This window comes from Apis florea, unplaced genomic scaffold (assembly GCF_048593485.1).
Source record: "Apis florea isolate Af1SG1 unplaced genomic scaffold, ASM4859348v1 contig_2411_pilon, whole genome shotgun sequence".
Lineage (NCBI taxonomy): Eukaryota > Metazoa > Arthropoda > Insecta > Hymenoptera > Apidae > Apis > Apis florea.
The window spans coordinates 2168422-2184497 of record NW_028256580.1 but is presented as its reverse complement, the minus strand read 5'-3'; the positions used below and the strand labels follow the sequence as shown (position 1 = coordinate 2184497).

The 16076-nt window shown below is 42.2% G+C and overlaps 1 protein-coding gene and 2 long non-coding RNA genes across 19 annotated transcripts in view; 2 read left to right on the top strand and 1 right to left on the bottom strand.

Moving 5' to 3' along the window:
- The window catches only part of NfI (Nuclear factor I), a 73798-nt gene extending 58867 nt beyond the window's left edge, over positions 1 to 14931 (bottom strand). For 6 of the 15 annotated variants that reach the window (XM_086905207.1, XM_086905209.1, XM_086905215.1 and 3 more), the window contains exons 1-2: positions 14028 to 14930; positions 2985 to 3140 (exon numbers count right to left, since the gene is read on the bottom strand). In XM_086905207.1, coding sequence (XP_086761333.1) covers positions 2985 to 3140; positions 14028 to 14108 — 237 coding nt within the window. In that variant the 5' untranslated portion in view covers positions 14109 to 14930. Of the gene's footprint in view, positions 1 to 2984; positions 3141 to 4699; positions 5245 to 6910; positions 7496 to 14027 lie in introns of those variants that run through there. The other 9 variants (XM_086905211.1, XM_086905213.1, XM_086905218.1 and 6 more) reach the window with 5 other exon arrangements.
- Positions 1290 to 3451, top strand: LOC147658040 (uncharacterized). The gene is made up of 2 exons (XR_015291321.1): positions 1290 to 2268; positions 2350 to 3451. It is a non-coding gene; the product is annotated as an uncharacterized LOC147658040 (long non-coding RNA).
- Positions 7729 to 11247, top strand: LOC147658039 (uncharacterized). Of its 3 annotated transcripts, none has more exons than XR_015291315.1 (4): positions 7729 to 8153; positions 8218 to 8361; positions 8435 to 9390; positions 9486 to 11247. It is a non-coding gene; the product is annotated as an uncharacterized LOC147658039 (long non-coding RNA). The 3 variants fall into 3 exon arrangements; XR_015291316.1 differs by having other exon boundaries at positions 8218 to 9390; positions 9486 to 10361; positions 10481 to 11247; XR_015291314.1 differs by having other exon boundaries at positions 8218 to 9390.
- Positions 14932 to 16076: the final 1145 nt, after the last annotated feature.

The following is a 16076-nucleotide window of genomic DNA, read 5'->3' as shown; positions in this document are numbered from 1 at the left end:
GGCACGAAACTCGCGGCAGGCCGATCGACGAAGCGCCACCACTCTCCGTTGACTCGGAGAATTAGCCCGAGTCGTGGATAGAATCGTGGAAAAATCTGAATCTCAAGGAGTCCTTGGGCAAGTTGCAAAGGAAAAGTGATAAGTGAGAGACAAGGAGGAGATCATCTTTATTACTTCGTTCGAACAAAGTTAATTTGGTCCTTCGTTTCCTTGTCTCTCGACTCGCTCGCCCTTCCATTTTACGAAAATTTTCGCAAAAGATTCTTGCAAAGGGATGGACTCGATGGAAAAGAGAAGTTATGGAGGGGAGGGAGGTACATTTGCGATAAAGAGGCGATACACCGGCCAAAAGCAATCAAGACGAGCAATTTAGAAAAAGTTCACGAAAGAATACTACTATCCTTCGCCGATCATCCTGTTCCATCGCTCGCTCTCTCTCTTTCTCTATCTATCTACTATCCCTTATTACCCATCATCGAGTCGTGAAACGAAAAATGTTAAAAAAAAAAAGAAGAAAGGAAATGGTCGACGACGATCTTCTCCGTAAATTTCTACCAGATCCATCGATATCCAACATCCTAATGCCACCACGTGGGACGACGACGCTTCTTTCACGAGCATCCCGGCCCGTCCGGTTCTTTTCGGTCCCGCTAAATACCGCAGCATCGCGAAATTAAAATATTGATCGAACGGCGTCGCGAGGGAGAATACGAATTGCGGTGGAGAGACGAGAGAAAGCCGGCGGATGTTAGCGGTGCACCAAAGGGGGTTGGCAGGGGGTTTGGTTGGTGGCGAAGGCCGCCACCGGGGAGAGGAATAGAAAAAGAGAGAGGAAAAAAGAAAAAAAAAAGGACCAGAAGGAAAAAGATTGCGGTCCGGCCGAAAATTCGAATGTCAATGACTCGTCGAACCGAGCCGACGCGGCAACCTCGCTCGATATCCGGGGTTCACCGACTTCTCTTCCGCTTTTTCTCTTCCTCTCTCTCTCTCTCTCGTCCTCTTTTCTTTTTTATTCCGATTATTCGATGTTTCTTTTTTCTCTCTCTCTCTCGCTCCCTCTCTTTTCTTTTTCATCTTCCTCTCTCTTAATTGAAAATTCCGGTTTGAGGAGGGGGTGAGATCGAGGGGGGTCCGGGGTCGATTGGCCGGATGTTTCTCTTTGGACCATCTGAAGGTGGTCGTAGATACGACGGTTTATTGGAATTTTATTGGTGTATCTGATCACGGTCGCTATGGATCGGGATATCAATTTCGTTTTGACGTCTCGGAGAAGTTGATTTGGATGATTTGTCTCCAACTTTTAAGAATTTTTCGCATCTCGAAAAGATGAGGCTGAACGTTGCTGAATTTTGAGGTTAGGTGATCGACGGTTGGCGAGATGTTTAACTTCGCGAAAGTAACTCGACTTACTTAGAAAAGTCTCGAATAACCGATCTGTGACTTCGACGGAACGTAAATCTAGATAAGTTAAACACGAGCTTTGTTTGAAACTGCCAGATAGGAAACTTTCCGCGTAAAAGAAATAAAAAATCCTTCGATGTTATTCTAAATCTCGACGCTTCGTTTGAAAGAAAGAAAACAAGCAGAGTATTAAAATTCAAAGAAATTAACTACTTCGATACCTATATGGACCTATTTAAATTCAACTTAAATCTCTAAAAATTTTTAAAACAGTCCCTTAAAATTTAAGGAATAAAATAAAATTAAAATTAATAATAATAAACCCGATACAAACTGTTATTAAAAAATTAATTAACACAATCTGTTTACAATATTTTAAAATGATTTTGACAAATCATCGAAAATTGATCGAGCATCGAAGCGTTCCGTGATTCACAAACACGGATCGTTAATGCCCCTGGTCCCGCGCTAAATCGTTCTATTAATAAAGAGTACCGAGACGCAGGACGATTGAGAGCTACTGGCTTTGAGGCTGAGCGATAGCACGCGTCACGAGGACGTTTCTGCGCCAGAAATAGGCCGGAACCTCATTATTTTTATTCTTAACCATGAAATTAGCAGCACACCTCCGTGCCTATGACGGTTTCGTGCAAACGTACGCTGACATTCGTCGATGAAAATCCCGCCCAGAACTTTTATCACATTTCCAGCCGGTATATCGATTCGTTATCGCGTGTTCACCTCTGTGTACCGTTTTCGCCGACGACTGGCACGTTTTAAACGGCCGAATTTTCGTCGTAAACCGGGAACGAGACAGTTTAAACGCTTCTAAATATCCGCTCTTAATTCGACGTTTCAAATTGTCAGGTTGGTAACAAATCCTTGATGATTTAGCAGAGCCATCTCGCGTGTTTCTCCTAATAACTCTTAATTTGTGTGAATTTGCAGCTTTCGTTGTACAAACGTAACGACTAAATAGAATTTATTCTATGTCCATAGTAAAAAGTAAAAAGTACCATAAATATTATTGAACGATCGAGTATCTTATTTACTCATGTTACGAACATGAATTTTAATGAAGAATAAAGAAGTTATAACGAATTCTAAAAACATGTAATATCGAAACATTCTAAATGAAATCATCGCCAGCAATACCACGCCTATTCACAAGCTTGTACGATTAAAAAATAAGCATCGAAATAATGCGCAATAATTACACAAACGTGATATCAAAAACCGTAAAAAATTAAATGAAATTAGACAAAAATTCGACGTCGTCTCGATACTGGCAAATTATTAAGAATTCGATACGAAGCTATTGAGGTTAGAAATTCTAAAATTCGACATCGATTCGAACATTATATCCATAAAAATATAAAATTCGATATTCGTTGGAAAATTATCAGGACGAAAATCTAAAATTCGATATCGATTCGAAGATAGTAGGATAGTTAGAAATGTAAAATCCTATTCGTTGAAAAATATATCGACGATCCAATGACGCGTGGCGTCAACTCACGACTTCGCGAACGTTGTTTCGATCACGGTAAAACAAGTAACGGAAAAGTAAAAAAATCACTCACCTGAAGCTCCTCCTTGCACTGACGTTCCTCTTCGAGACTCATCCGTTTTTCGTGCTTCTTGTAGTAACGCCTCTTGGCGGCTTGTAGGTTGAACCACGTGTACGAGAAAGACTTCACGAATGGTAGAAGGGCCTCAATGAATGGATGGAACTCATCCTGCGTGCACAAACGATCACAAACTGATTAGCGACACGTTTAACCGGCTTTGTTTTCGTCTGTCGAGAACGAGGGATATCCACGAATCGTCGTCGTCCCATCCCATACGAGTCCCAAAGGAATACAAACAGCACCGATGTTTACCGTGCACGCGCTCCATTCGGAAAGAGCATCGTCGAATCGAATTCGAACGAGGACGCGACAAAGATAGTAGCTGATTGGTTGTTCGAATTCTGCATAGACGCGCCATTTTCGAAGTTTTATTCGTTGAAATTTGTATAATAAAAAATGAAAAAATAACAAAACAGCAATATATATTTGATTCATAATTATACACTTTTTAAACATTTCCTTCTTCTTTTTTTTAAAATCACTTAAAAATTAATCTTGCTTGAAAATTGATATGCTCGAATCGAGCTCGATCGAACTCGCGACGAAAACGAAAGCTGATTGGTCGTTCGAATTCCGTCTATTACATGGCGCGCTATTTTCAAAGCTTCATTATTCTTCCAAGATTCGTAATTCAAAAAATTTATACTTCTTAAAAAAAAAAATTAGTTTGTACTCATAAAATCTCAAGGTTAGTTTCACAAAAGAATATTCTCTCGTTCTCGTAGTGTGAAACGCTTATTCAACTTATTACTTCTCTTTATCATGCAAGGATTTATTGTGCAAGTAATCTCGATTAATTTTTCATGCAATGAGATCAAAGGTTTTTTTTTTCCTCCAAACTCCTATTAACAAAATATCACTTTTTTTAACAAAAAAAAAAAAAAAAAAAAAAAAAAAGAAACCTTCCTCGAATATATATATATATACACGAAAACACGAGTGTACGAAAATGACGAAAGCAAAATTTTTCGATGAATCGGAATGGGCAAATTATTCGAATCCCTGCGAATTCAGACCGGACAGATGAGAGAAAAAAAAAAAAAAAAAAAAACGAAAAACCTCGGACATCCCCGGGAAATCGGCCCTCTTATCGCGAACTTCGAACGGTTCCGGGGAGTCGAGACGAATCTCCACGTTTCCGGTTCACGGGGCGGCGAGAAGGAGGAGGGTGGGAGGGAGGGGAAGGTCGATCGATTATTGGCCGTGGGATCGCCGAATATCGGCCTCCTTTGTCAGGCAAATGCGATTTCTCGTATAGACGCCGGGGTTCACGCTCCAAGGGGGATGTAAACATCGTTCGACGGTGAACGATGAATTTTTCGGCGGCTTCCCACTCGCCGAGAATATTTGTCGGCGGAACGATATGACGCAGCTGCTCCTCCTCTACCCTTCTGCATATTCCTCGACGTGTGGGAGAGGAGAGGAAAAAAGAAGAAAGAACGATAGTAGGTATCGAACGATAACGATTTGCAACTTCTATTTTCTTCCTTTGAGACGAATCACACCAAACGAGAGATGGCGAATCTTACAAATTATCCCGATTATCCTCTTCGCGAAGGATCGTCGATGATGGAGAGAAGGGAAGAAAGAAAAAAAAAAAAAAGGAGGAGGAGGAGGAAAGGTGGAAGAGGCTGGCCTCTGTTTCACAAGCGTCAAACGACACGAACCATCGAGTATTCGCAAGCACTGCGGCTGCTGTGGCACACTACCGTCTGTCTGTCCCTCCTGCCGTCCGGCTGTCAGAAGCACCGATTCTCGCAGTAACAACCGTCAGGCTCGTAATACTCCTCCGCCACCCTGTCGCAGATTGATCGTGGCCTCATCTGCACCACTCTCTCCTTCTTCCCCTCCCTCTTTCGCCCAGCACCACAACGCGAAGAATCGACCGGAACGGTCGATTTAAATCTTCACCACTTCCTTCTTTCCCTATGTCGTCGTCCTCTTCTCCCGAATTATTCTTCTTCTCACGAGAGACTTTCCGTTTCTTTTTTTCGTCTTGGAGAGAGAGAGAGAGAGAGGTTAAGTCTCTTCCTGGTTGCGTCTCGTTAGCATGCTCGAGCAAGCAGAGAGGTAAAGGGTTTCTCTCTTCTCTCCTCGTTGTCTGCGTTCTCTCGAGGATTTATTGGCTTCCTCGAGGGAGAGACGCCGGCGAGACTCTCTCTACCCGGCGAAATCTTCGATCCTCGGACGGGTTTCTGCCGAGGGAAAACGGACCACGATTTTGTCGGTGGCTGGGAAATGATCTCGAGCTAAATGACCTCGAAGCGATCGAAGGTGGCTGTTTGAGGCTGAACGAGAAATTCGATCGTGGCCAAAATTTTAATCGAGTCAAGTCGAACCGGTTGAAGAATAAGGAAAAAGTTCGACGAGTAGTTTATTATTCAAAGCATCGAGCGATCGAGTAATTAACCGTGGAGGGAAAACGGCCGGTTGTACTGGTTACGAATAAATGTTTATTATTGATTAACTTTATTTTGAAATTTTAAAAAGACTAACTCTGATCGTCTTTATTCTGGAATACTTTAATCACAGATATACACATTCATGAAAAACACGTTGTGGAAGAGTTTATCTTAGTGAAAAAAAATCAAAAAAAAAAAAACTTAATCACATCTTTTATCGCGCGTCTGGTATGCCATCGATATAGAAAAATCAATTCGTGAAAAAAGAATTTATCTTTTAGCATTATAAATTTTTTTTTTATTCCTATCGAATCGTCTTCGACGGACGACTTTTCGCACCAAACGCTCGAAGAAAAATCTACGGAGCGAGATTTTTCGCTCGCCCGCTTTGTCACCGAATCTCGGCTGGCCGCGCTCTCTCGCGTCTATCTATACGACACTCCGTTATTTTCGGCGACGAACGAAAATCAAAGGCATTAAGGAGGCGCACAGTGACGCCTGAACGCGTCGTCATCGCGGAAAAGACCAGGGGAAGGCAAGGACGAAGGGGAGGTCGACGCGCGATCCGCCCGGGTTTCTCGGGGGTTGATGAACCGAACGATCCTGCTCCACGAGAAACGAGATTTAACTGAACGAAACAACTCCTTCGAAATCGATTGGAAACTTTGATTTGAAAAAATTTTATTTCAAGATTCGTAAAATGATTCGTCGAGATTCATGGTTAAGAGAAGAATTTAAGAATCGTGTTAAAACGATGGATCGTTAATTTTGAAAGATTGAGAATTTTTTCTATTATCTTACCGAAGAGAAATTTGAAACTGATTTGAAACTGGATTTTGATAAATTATTGTGTGTTTTTTAAAATATTTATCACGTTTGGACAAATGTTTTTTTTAATTTAAATTCTGGATTTTTATACAACGAGTTTCAAAAGTTAGAGAGCTCTGCCGAGTGCACGTGTCGCGGGAAACTTCTATTTGCAAGACGAGTTTTGGTGCGTAGTTGTTGGTAATAAATCGACGCGGATTCTGCGCGGTTGCGCTTGTTTATCGCGACGAGTCGACGTAGAATACGTTTATTCTGCGATCTCTGGCCACGTCAACGTCGGTTAAAAAAGAAAATAAAAAAGAGAGAACAAAAAGGATTAAAAAAAAAAAAAAAAAAAAAAAAAAAGAATCATCCGTTCAAAAAGAAGAAAACGAAAAGAAAATCGATTAAACAATCGATATAATCTCAACACCTAACCTAATTATATCCAAAATCACGTTTAAAGAATCGATTTCGAGATTGTACTATCAATTACGTCACTACACGATTGCACTATCGTTCCAACTCTGTCCATATAAAATAAGCCACGATCGAATCTAAACAAAAAAAATTTCGAAAATATTCGAACATACCGAAAAATATTCTTTTCGATTAAAATCCAAATGTCTCGAAAGCCACCGACGCTCGTCCAATCTCCCAAATACTTACTGGGGGAAAAAATCTTGATAAAATAAACGATGCCAACCACCTCGAGAACGAACGATCCCACCTTGTAACAACTAAAACGATCGACACGTTATATTCCAGCTAGCACACGATCAGCTGATCCTCCTCCAAGGAGCCAATCAGTCTGCATCCGATCACCGAGACGCGTTTCTCCTCCCACCGTGATGGTCGATCGTTTCACCGAGTCGATCGCTCGAACGACACTGATCCACTCTGGTCGTCTGCCAATCCACTATACCCTTCTCGATCCACTATCGATATCGAACCTTTCGATCCAACGATCGATTTTATACAACGATTTTATACCACGTATACGACTAGATAATTTATCCACGCGTTTTTTTGCTTATTCTTAACAATAATTATTTCAACGAGGCAGAAAATGGCCGAAAATGGCGATGGCGAGAGAACGAAGACGCGTCGGAACGAAGAATGGTCGGTGAATTACGCTTGATCGCGAATCAACCGTGCAAGAAGGAGCACGTCGACGCCGGAACGACGGGTACGACGTCGGTCGTCGCGACGACACTGAGACGCCGGTCGTCGAGACGCGCGTATCTAGACGCGCGCCGAAGGCACCGCGCGGCGGCCAGGTACGGCACCCCAAACAGTTATTAATAGCCTCTGTCCTAGCTTACTAGATTTGCCCTCGAACCGACGCAACTTCCCCTCTCCCCACCCACCGAAAGCTCCACACCCCTCCCCATGCTCTGTCGCTCTGCCCTCTCCCGCGACGCGTCCCTCCCTCCAATTCCGCTCTCTCGCTTCGTGGATCGCTATTCCTCTCCCTTTCTATCCTTCGTTTCGATCGTACAGTTCGATTGGTATACTTTTTTCCTTTGATTCGATCGATCGAAAGGAAAGATCTTCCATTTTTTTTTCTTATATCTCGAGAGATATTCAAATCAGATTTTACGCACGATCGAGTTGTACAGTTTTTCTATAGATTTTAGTGAAGGGCACTTAACCTATCTTTAATTTAATTCGATGTGAATGAAGTTACGAGAAATTTAACCTCTTCGAGGGACACTGTAAGCATCGTATGAAGAAGACATCGTTACACATATACATAATAGTTTCAAAATAGTGATTTTCGAGTAAAATGAAATATTATCAGTGTTTCGAGTTTTTAATTCTTTTCTCTTTCTCTTTACTTTTACTTTTTTAATTCATAAAAGAAACTAAACGTATGTGCAATGTGCTTAAAAAAGAGGTTAAAACGAAGGTATTAGAAGATACTTGTATAGCTTTTCATTGGACAATCAAAAATGAGATTTAAAATTTTATAGAGATCCATTGAAATCGTAAAACGGATAATATTAATAAGACGATGGACGATGAATAGCAACGTTTGGACTCTTCGTTCGGAAAAATTCTCGCTGTCGTAGAAATTGGTGGAAAATTTGAACACGTTCTATGTCGTTACGGAAGAGGTAAAATTTATGGTAAATTTCGAAGGGAACTGTCATTGTTCGATCGTCGAGGGTAAAATTTACACTGCGACAGGAGGCGGTGGTGCCTAACAAGGGACGTCCCGCGGGACGATCGGCAAATTGCGCGAAACTCGAGGAAGAAGGCCGGATAAAATTGATTCTTGCCACGTTCCAATTCCCCGCGGAGCTTCCTGCCCTAGCCACCGCCGCTTTCCGCGTCAATAAACCCGCGAAAAAACAATGGAACTGATTTTTCGAAGCGCTAAAAATAGTGGCGCATCGGCCCGCCTCGATTCCATTGTGGAAATTCCATTCTAAATCTTCCCAAAGGAAGATTCGTAGTATCCCCGAACTGTCGAATCGAAATACCAAAAGCGGACGAAAAATTCTTCGATTCTCTTCGAATTTTATAAAATTGATCCATGAAATGTTAAGAAGACATACAAAAGCCTTAAAACTCGATCTCATCTTTCATCAATTTAAAATGCCAACCTATTTGAAAGAAGAATGAAATCCATTTTATTTCTTTCAAAGACCTTCTCTTTTCTACCTAGATATTCAAAAGATTTAAAAAATTCAAATCCTATTATCAGAAGATTGCCAAACATGTTGAAAATTTCAATCGCTGGCTCAAGAATTGAATTTTCAACTTCCACCTAACCTCAAAACCACTTCTTCGTCTTAATTCATGAATCGAAGCGAAACTCGTCCACTCGTTCATAATTCTAAATCATCGTGAATCCTTCATCCTTGAGAGAATCTATCTCTATCACTCCATAACCTAATGCAAAATCCATCAACCTCCACCATCCCTCCAAGGGGCGCATTCCAACGAGCGACTCAAACTCCCAAAAGCAATATTCCCTCGAAATATCGAGGTAAGGAGGGGTCGAAGGTCCGCAGTAAGAAGCGAACGTCATACGCTGCGTGTTATCCGCGTGGCTTGTAAGGAAGAAGAAGAAGTAGAAGAGGAAGAATGGGAAAGACGAGCGGAGGACGGCGATCGATAGCCAAACTCCTCGTTTCTACGTAAGATAGACACTAACATGGATTTCCTCCTTTATTCTTCTTTGTCTTTTTCCTTCTTTATTTTTTTCTTTCTTTCATTTTCTTTCTTTTTCCAGAGTAGATAAGGAGACACGCGTTATATGCATAAACTCTGGCTCGCGATTCCTGATACTGGAAACTGCCGCTTGCAACGAATAACTGATATCTGCACGAGATAAGACGAATTGCCTGGAAGTCGGTAGTAAAACGGAAAGAGGACAACCCCTTTGACTAGCGGAACTGGTTGTTGTCGGTTGGGAATCTTCTTTGAGGTTGCTGGACAAGTTGGATTCACAGGTGCTTAGAAGTGGAAAAGGATGAAGAACTGGTTAAGGATTTTGAAGATGGTTTTGTTTATGTGGGGAGCTTTAAAAGTTGGTTCAATTGGTATGGTTAGAAATGGTTATTGGTAGCCTTAAAGGTTACATATGAGAATCTTCTTTGATTTTTGAAGTTATTGGATAGAAAGTTGAATGAAAAGAAATGAAGAAGTAAAATTTTTGGAGATTTTGTATAAATAATTTATTCTTTAATTGATATTAGGAATAGTTATTGGTTAAAAATTACATTTGAAATGTAATTCTTCTTTTCAGATTGTTGGAAAAGTTGGATTCATAGGAATTTAGAGAATAGGAAAGGAATAAATGAAAAGAAACGATTAAGAATTTTGGAAATAGTTTGTTTAATGATTAGATTGCTTAGTGAATAGTAAAGATAACCCTTAAATGTTTATCTCTTGAGTAATTTAGAGAGTTGAGTAGTTTAGAGAGCTAAATGATCTTAAAAGTTATAAGAATCTTCTTTGGTTTTTGAAGTTATTAAATAAGTTGGATTCATATAGTATCTAAGAATAGAGAATGAAAAAGTAGCTTTAAAAGTTATTAAAATATTTAAAAGTTACATGTGAGAATCTTTTTTAGTTTTTGAGATTATTGTACAAATTAGATTTACAGGTAATTAAGAAGAATAAAATAATAAAGAGATGATTAAGACTTTTGTTAAATAGTTAAATTGCTTGATAAAAAGATTTTAAAAAATCTTTCAACTGATGAAATCTTGTTTGGTTTTTGAGGTTATTGGACAAGTTGGATTCACAGGTGTCTAGAAGTGGAGACGGATAAAGAGATGGTTAAGGATTTTGGAAGTGGTTTTGTTACAAGATTAGGCTGCCTAGTAGTAGGGCTTAAGGATTTATCCCTCAACTGGTTAAGACATAGGTGACTTAAATGCTATATTTGAGAATCTTTGGACAAGTTAAATTCACGATGATTGTGATCAAGAAATGAACAAAAAAAAAAAATAATAAAAAACAAAGAAAATTTCTGTATAACAGAAAAATTCATTCTATCATAAGCCACAACAAAGTATCATTGAAAACCCATATTTACGACAAGAAACCAACAATTTCACTTTATCACGATGAAATTGCAATACACTCAAAGATACATTCCAGTCACGAAAGCCACTTATATTCTCATTCATGAATCATGAAACGTTTGCCACGTTCAAATAAATCATTTTTCTATATACAATACGAAAGATCGTCTTATCTTCATAATCTCAACGTAATTTTACTCTAAATCTACCAAGTACCGAATCATTTACGAATAATTCTTAGTTTATAAGTCGAAAATCAAAGCGTAAGACACTTTTCGATCTCATAACCTAAATTTCCATGTTTACAATTTTAATACGTACACTACGGTAAAAAGAGAAATACCTTGATCATATCGATTTTAAACTAATTTTAAATTAATTAATAATCAATTGAATCAAAGTTACAAATTCATTACTCTTTTACAATTATTTTGTTCAATAAATAATTACCAAAGAAAGAAATTTAGAAATATTTATTACGCAATATATCACAGTCTTAAAAATTATAATAGAATTTTTACAACGAATAACAACACTAAATATTCAAAGATAATAAAATCCTTCAAATTTTATGGATCTCGATTATTTTTTACCAACTTACTTAATGTTTATTTTCCATATCGTAAGAAGAATCCTATTACAATCCAAGACTAAATATAAATCAATTTATTCCTTCGATCGAAGTAATAATTGTAAAACGAATCCTACGCGAATCTAATAATTTTCAATCCCCCGAAAAATCCCTCTCGTTTCCACGATCAAAAATTAAAGTCGACGAACAAAAATTTTTAAATTGCTCGATCGCTTCGCCTCTACCCAACCTCTCCCCCCCTCTCTCCAATTTATCCCCACCATTGCCCACCTCCCAAGCGAATATCACGATACTGGAAGGAAACTGAGCGTTCGTCACGTGGGCTTCCTTCCTCCTTCCTTCCGAGCCCTACCCATCGAGGAATCGCGGGGGTTGATGCACGCGGCCGACGTATCGGAACGCGCCACCAACCAGAGAGCAAATATCAGCGGCCCCGGGCGCTAATGACTGTTCTAAGTTTGCTGGAGACGGGCACGCGGACAACGAACCTTCTCCTGGCTATATCCACGCGACATTTCACCGCCTAAGTGGGCTACGAGATTCCGATTGTCGCCTCGAAAGGGTTCTCGAAACTTCTCTCCTCTCGCCGAACTAACTCGCTTCTCCGATGCTCCGACAATTAGGAGAAGTAGGAAAAATAATCCGCCGCGCGAACGGACGGTTTCGTACTTGGATATTCTCTCTCTCTCTCTCTCTCTCTCTCTCTCTCTCTCTCTCTCTCTCTCTCTCTCTCTCTCTCTCTCATTGGAAATATAATCGAGATGAAAAGATGAAACTTGCATCTCGCGCAATACAGGTTCATTCGATTTCGCTCGTTAAACAATTTTAATATATTCGACACAGATGGAAAAAAGTATCTCTTTCGAATCTTTCGTAAGATTTGAAAGTGTTGTAATTCAATCGTGTAGTTTTCTCTTGCGCTTTAACTCGACATTGACTGGAAAGAGCAAAAACGCTAACCGACTTTTATCCTTACTTTCAATCGTCGTAAAGTCTCGCGGAACGCGGAAGGAAGAGTATAATACGATTTCTCACTAAAAGAAAAGCGAGGGGAGAGGTTTGATCAAGCCCGAAACGTACATGAGCGTAATCGCGGTGAGTGGCGCGTCGTATAAAAGCGTATAAAAGCAAGTGCGAATCTAAATATAAAAAAAATCAGGTGTGGACAGTTTTGAGCGTGTGACGCCGCCGTGGTTACGTAACGAACCGTTGATTATCGGGTATAAATAGGCGTTTCCTTACATAATTAAGCTTCGTTCCCGCGCCACGAAAACGAAAGCCCGCATTGCTGAAAATCAGCTGACGCTTGATCAACGAGAGAGAGATACGGGGAAGGGCTCGGTGTGCGCGCCGATCCGCTATGTGTTTGTAGAGATGAAAATTACTATTCACGCGTTATTCCTACTTTTTTTTTTTACAAAACTTCTCTTCCAAAATACCCCCATTTAATCTTTCACATATTTCACATTAGCTTTTTTTTCGTCTTTCGATGGGTCGCGTTTGAAGATGTTTGAAGGTGTGTGACTACCTTTTTATCTTTCTTTCAGATTGAGAATTTCGACGGTATTCTGTAAGAATCGTCCTCTTATCTTTCCTCTTTTTTGTTGCGAATAAGTGAGAGATAATTTCTCGTCTTTTTGAGAAATTATTTATACACGTGGTGGTACTCTATGTTTTATTTTTTTCGGCAGTGAAAAAAGAGAAAATGTTTGGGAGAAGAAATGAGATTCTCGATTCTGCTGGATAACCGGAGGAAAGGATTACGTAATTTTTCGGGATCCAGCTCACAGATAATTGAACAGATTCGTTTCGATGAAAGAAGAGATATCCGTTCTATTTGATGAGAAACGTGAATCCACGATGCACAATTCGACGGATGAATCACAGGCTCGACGAGTTTCCGCGAAAAGCGCCGGGATCGCGAACTTTCCAAACAAAACACTCGTGTTTACGTCTGTTTGGGGGCGATCGGAAAAACGTAGATGGATGCACGCGAGTCGCACGTGTTCTCTCATCTTTTCGACCTCTCCCTCCTTCGATTCCCTCTTCTTCGTCGGATCAAAGGAAACGGAAAAAAGATTGTTGATTCGTATCGTCGATATAATTTTCTAGAAAGAAGAACTGTTCGTCACGCGAGGAAAAAAAAAAAAAAAGAAAGAATTTGGAAAAGAAATCGAAGAGCCGAACTATCGGAAGAAAGTTCCAAAAAGAAGAAGAAGAGATAAACGACGACTCGAGAAGCACAACTTCATTTTTCAACTTCCAAAACAACTTCGAATCCACTATCCATCCATCCACTGCCAACAGGCAAACACCACTCCAACAAAAACTCACCGAACGATCGCACCAAAAGAACCCTTTACAAGTCTTTACGTAGAAGCGTAAAAGCGTAGAACTTTACCGACCAAAAAAGCATCAGGCTTGCACAGCGCGGGGCCCCAAGCAGCGTCCTCCCTCCCCCCAAGAAAAAGCGGATCAACTCGAGACTCGAAATCTCTACAATTTCGAAGCACTGTTTACCCCTTAACTTAGCTCGATGTTTGGCAACAAAAAGAAAAGAAAAGAAAAAAAAAAAAACCAAACATAAACTTCTAAAAAAAAAAAAAAAAAAAAATAGAAATAACTCGATTTGCTTGCGTCGAAGGCACACCTGTCCTACGGAAGGGGCCTGCAGGTAAGTCGAGACATCCGGTTCCACCATGCAGCTCCTCAGTGTATCCGGGATGAACATGAGTAGCTGGGACGTCGGCTGCGGTACAGGCTGAAGCCGGCTGCGCTCCTCCAGCGAGCCTGTGCTCGCCAGTAGCGTCGTCCCGACGCCGCGCGACGCCGACGAACGCCGCCGTGGGACGGTGCTCCAGCTGGTCGGCCGCCCGCTCTCCGGCGGATAATAATACGTGGTACGGGCCTGCTTCCCTCTTCCCCGGCTACACAACAATCGTATTCCACTCTCCGCCGAGCCGGGCAGGAGCAACGGGCAACGTGTTATCCCGAACAGTCCAAAATATCCTCTTCGAAGGAAGGTTGGAGGAAGCAGGGGCGAAGAACGGTTGTCTCTCCCTCGATCTCCCGGCCGGGAATCGGCTGGAACGAGCCGTGTCCGCGTTCAGACACCCGGCACCGTGGTGCTCGAGGCAACCACCAGCCGTTTCTTTCAATCTCCGTTGATCGCGCGCGATCAAGCGACAGCTACTAACCGTGCGACACACGTTATCTTCTAACGAAGGACCGATGTTTTCGTTGTTATTGTTATTATTATTATTATTTTGTTGTTGTTGTTGTTGTTGTTGTTGTCGCAGCGGTTGCAGTTCGCGTTGTCGCTTGTTGTCTGGCTGTTGTCGCTGAACCGTCGGCTGTCGGGTGGTGGTGGAACACCGCACCCAGGCACACGCATCCTATCTAACCACGCGAGCCACAACTCCTAACTCTCGACTTTAGGCCCTCTCTGTATACTCTCTCGTGGCACGCAAGACACGGGGCTCGCTAGTCCTGTCTCGCTCGCTCTCGCTCTCCCTCGAGAGCTGTCCTTCTATCCCTCTATCCCCCCCTTCCGCCCGTTCCCCCCACCCGCCCACTCTCCTCTTATCCTCCTCACTCGTTCGCCTCCGCGATATCCTCTCCCTTCCCTCCTTCGATCTCTCTCTCTTCCTTCGCGAGGCCTCGTCTTTCTTTCTTTCTTTCTTTCTTTCTTTCTTTCTTTCCTTCCTTCCTTCGTTCACTCCTCTCGCTTCTTTCCCGCCCCTACTCCTCTTCGCTTTCCCTACCTTCTCGCGCCGCTCTTCCCCCCCCTCCCCCCTTCCCCCGCCGTTCGCGAGCAGGCCGGCTAACCCTTACGGAACGTCTCTCTATCTCTCTCTCCTCCGATTCCTCTCTTATTCCACCTCCCTCGAGGGGTTGCGAATTTGATTCTACGATATATACTTCCGTAACGATCCAGCTTTATATATATATATATATATATACGTGTGCGTGTGTGTATGTATATATATATATATGTATCCTCTACGTTAATTTTTTTTTCTTTCTTTCTTTCTTTTAATCGGGCACAAGCTTTTTTTAGAGAATAAATACGAGGAAGAAGGGAAGAGGATCCTCTCCCTCCGTTCGAGCGTGGACCGAGCGAGGAGCGCGACGACGAGGATCACGGACGAGGAGGACGACGTGCGCACACACACACACACACACACACACACGGACACGGGCGATCCTCTCTCTCCCAGTAGCTCTTCTCTTCCCGAACGGGAGGACGCCAGGCCCCAGACTACGCCGACTCCGAGCCACCGGCGCTGCGTCGGCGTCGGCGTCGGCGTAAAAAGCGACGGCTCGGGCGCAAGCCCGCCGCGGGAGCGCGCCGCGACGCGCCGCGAGGACGCCTCGACGCGTCCGGACGCGGACGGACGCCCAGTGGTGGGGAGAGGCGACCAGCGACGAGGAGGAGCGCCCTTGGTGGGATAGAGATCGTGGAGAGAGAGAGAGAGGGAGAGAAAGGGGTGGGGAGGTAGGGAAGGAGAAAGGGAACAGCTGATTTCGCTGTGGGGAGGGGGAGGGGGAGGAGGAGGGGGGAAGATAGAGAGAGGTAGAAAGGAGGGGGGAAGAGGATAGAAGAAAAAAGAATTAGAGCGCGAGCTGATAAATAGAAAGGGAGAATCGTAGAGGAGGGAGGGAGAGAGAGAAAGAGGAGAAAGGTTGCGTTTATGGA